This window comes from Arachis ipaensis, chromosome B07 (genome assembly GCF_000816755.2).
Source record: "Arachis ipaensis cultivar K30076 chromosome B07, Araip1.1, whole genome shotgun sequence".
Classification (NCBI taxonomy): Eukaryota; Viridiplantae; Streptophyta; class Magnoliopsida; order Fabales; family Fabaceae; genus Arachis; species Arachis ipaensis.
The window spans coordinates 69459941-69462556 of record NC_029791.2 but is presented as its reverse complement, the minus strand read 5'-3'; the positions used below and the strand labels follow the sequence as shown (position 1 = coordinate 69462556).

The 2616-nt window shown below is 36.1% G+C and overlaps 1 protein-coding gene across 3 annotated transcripts in view; it reads right to left on the bottom strand.

The window, feature by feature from the left end:
- Positions 1–2234, bottom strand: part of LOC107610135 (probable alkaline/neutral invertase B) — a 3271-nt gene extending 1037 nt beyond the window's left edge. Inside the window, exons 1-4 of one of the 3 annotated variants that reach the window (XM_021105960.1) lie at positions 1856–2234; positions 687–1156; positions 183–614; positions 1–79 (exon numbers count right to left, since the gene is read on the bottom strand). The exon at positions 1–79 is cut by the window's left edge and continues 447 nt beyond it. In XM_021105960.1, coding sequence (XP_020961619.1) covers positions 1–79; positions 183–614; positions 687–1115 — 940 coding nt within the window. In that variant the 5' untranslated portion in view covers positions 1116–1156; positions 1856–2234. The other 2 variants (XM_016312216.2, XM_021105959.1) reach the window with 2 other exon arrangements.

Genomic DNA, 2616 nt, shown 5'->3' with positions numbered 1-2616 from the left:
CTTGCTTAAGTAATTGCAATGCACATCTTAAAGCCATGAAGAATAGTGCTTGAATTTCAATGGGATAACCATAAACACCCTGAAACCATAAGTCCAAAACTCGAAAGTAAGAAACGTTTCCATTCATCACTAGTCATAACAGTTGCAGGCTCCCAAATCATAAACAAATACATAAACCTCACCATTCTACGATCAATCATACAGCATCCATCAGCACATAGCAGAGTTGGAAATGTGTCAAACCCCTCCGAAAGACATAAACTGAGAATCAAGCGCATACCCTTTTGACATTCAGGACGTTCAGCCAAGGAAGAGTCTCCTGTAGCCTTTGTGTATGCACGAAGTAATATAATCCACCAAAATCCAGAATCAACAGGAGCAACCCTGCCTATTGCACTCTCTCCGAAATCCGCTATGAGAGTCTCATGGTTCCTGACAGGGTCATGGAATACTTTAAAACTAGCTGGCATCACCCCTTCTGCTAGCTGGAACCTATCAATCTTCTTCTCCCATGACTGAAGACGAAGTGTCTTCAAGATGAAATTCTTAACAATGTCTGGTTCCCCGTGCATCAGAAAAGCCAGAGCACTCGGGACAAAGTCCCTAACAAAGACCTATGCACAAGTATAACAACAATGAATAAAATACATAAAAAGAAATATGTACCGAGTCTGATATCAGTGTACCTGATCATAATTTAGTTTCTCATCAGAATTGTCCAAGGCAGCAATTGTACCAACCGGCTGGCCACGAAAATAGACCAAGGAACGCCTCAGAGCTTCCCATCCTTCATTTATTATTGGATGTGGATCCAATATGAGTGATCTTGGGATGCCTGATTTTTGTAGAGGAGAAAAAGCAGAATCAAAAGTGTCTCCTGCGCGAGAAGAGTTATCATTTTTAGTTGAGGACGGACGTGGAGAAAACCCTACAGATAGTTCACTCATTGATCTTTCATCTGCTGATCTCTGCCTCTCTATGTTCAAAGACCTTGGCCTCTCTACTAATGCTTTTGAGAAATCAAATTCGTCAATTTCTGCCACACTACACAGTGCCTCTGGACTTCTTACACTCAGATTCCGAGATTGAGACCACTCCATCTGATAGGAAGCCATCTTCTAAATCCTAGTGACTAGTAGCACTACTGCCAAATTTCCTGCAGATATGTTATCGTTAAGTTTATGATATCAGATTCGACTAACTGCTAAATTCCATGTTTTGTAGTATTAGAAGCCCAAAAGAAGACATTTTCTGATAATCAAGATTATTGGCTTCATCAAATAATGATTGTTCGAATTTCAAAAGCTATAATATTATTTTAAGTAGTGGAGATGCAGAGACACAAAACAAATAATCATCTATCCCGCACCCAAAGAAATAAAGAAAAAAAAAGACTAATCATCTCGTTGTCAAGATTATCCCACATGGCAAGATGGGCAAACAAGAAAACCGCAAGAGAGGAAGATGATGATAAAAAGGAAAGACGGTAACGGATGATGAAAGCACAGAATCCAGAATTTGCCCCAAATATAATTGATGATGACAGAAAATAAAGAAATGTAGAAGAATGATCAACATTGTAAATAAGTGTGCATGTGTTGTTGATACTTGAAAGATTACAGTGAGTGATGCGAAAAAAGGCATTTTGACGTGGCTTTCAAGAGGATCGAAAAGCTTTCAAGATTTGGGAATCATGTTGGTCAGAGAAAAGGTAGTGAGAGATTCATGCAAAGAAAGTACGATGAGTTGCCGTGGGGAATCGGGAAGCAGAAAGAGACAAACGGGTCGAATCATAGTCATGATAAAACAATTTCACAGTGCAATGAATGATAGATAAAGATCAGTGAAAACTAACCAGCAGTACCACAAGCTAGAGAGAGAGAGAGATTTTTCTTTGCGTGAGAACTGAGAAGGGAGGGGAATAGTGTTGATGAGTCACAGATAGAGCAACGAAAGAGAAAGAAGAAGAAGCACGTGAAGCGAAGAAAAATGGAGGCGTCTTTTTTCTTTTATTCGATATACTGGGGTGCGTTTATGTTATGACTTATGAACATGTTAGAATCACAATTGTCATAACCGGACCGACTCGCTCGGTTGAACGGAAAAACCGGCGCAATCGGCCGCAAAGTCGATTGGGATGAAGTATTTGACTGAAGAAAGAACTCAAAGAAGAGAATTGATACGATCCAATTCATTGTTCTATATTATTGCTGTTGTATATTGTTGTATATTGTTGCTGTTGTTTTTTCAATGAGCTTTAGATGATTTAGGTATGATTTTACATTATTATTGATTATGATTTGTGAAATATTATTCAAATACTAAATCAATTGAATTTAAAAGATGATTAAAATGATGATGGAGTTAATAATAATTTAAAAAAAATACAAACCAAAATACAAACCAAAATAAAATCAATCAGAATGTAGTTTCACATTTAAAAATTATTTTTTAGATATAATTCATGAATTGTTATAATTATTGTGTCTTAAGATATTATTATAGTAGTATTCGCAACTTTTATATTTATTTTCGTATTAATTATTTTTAGAATTTGAAACTTAATTTTTGTTTAAATGTTAATAAATATATGTATTTTAAATTTTAATTTTAAAT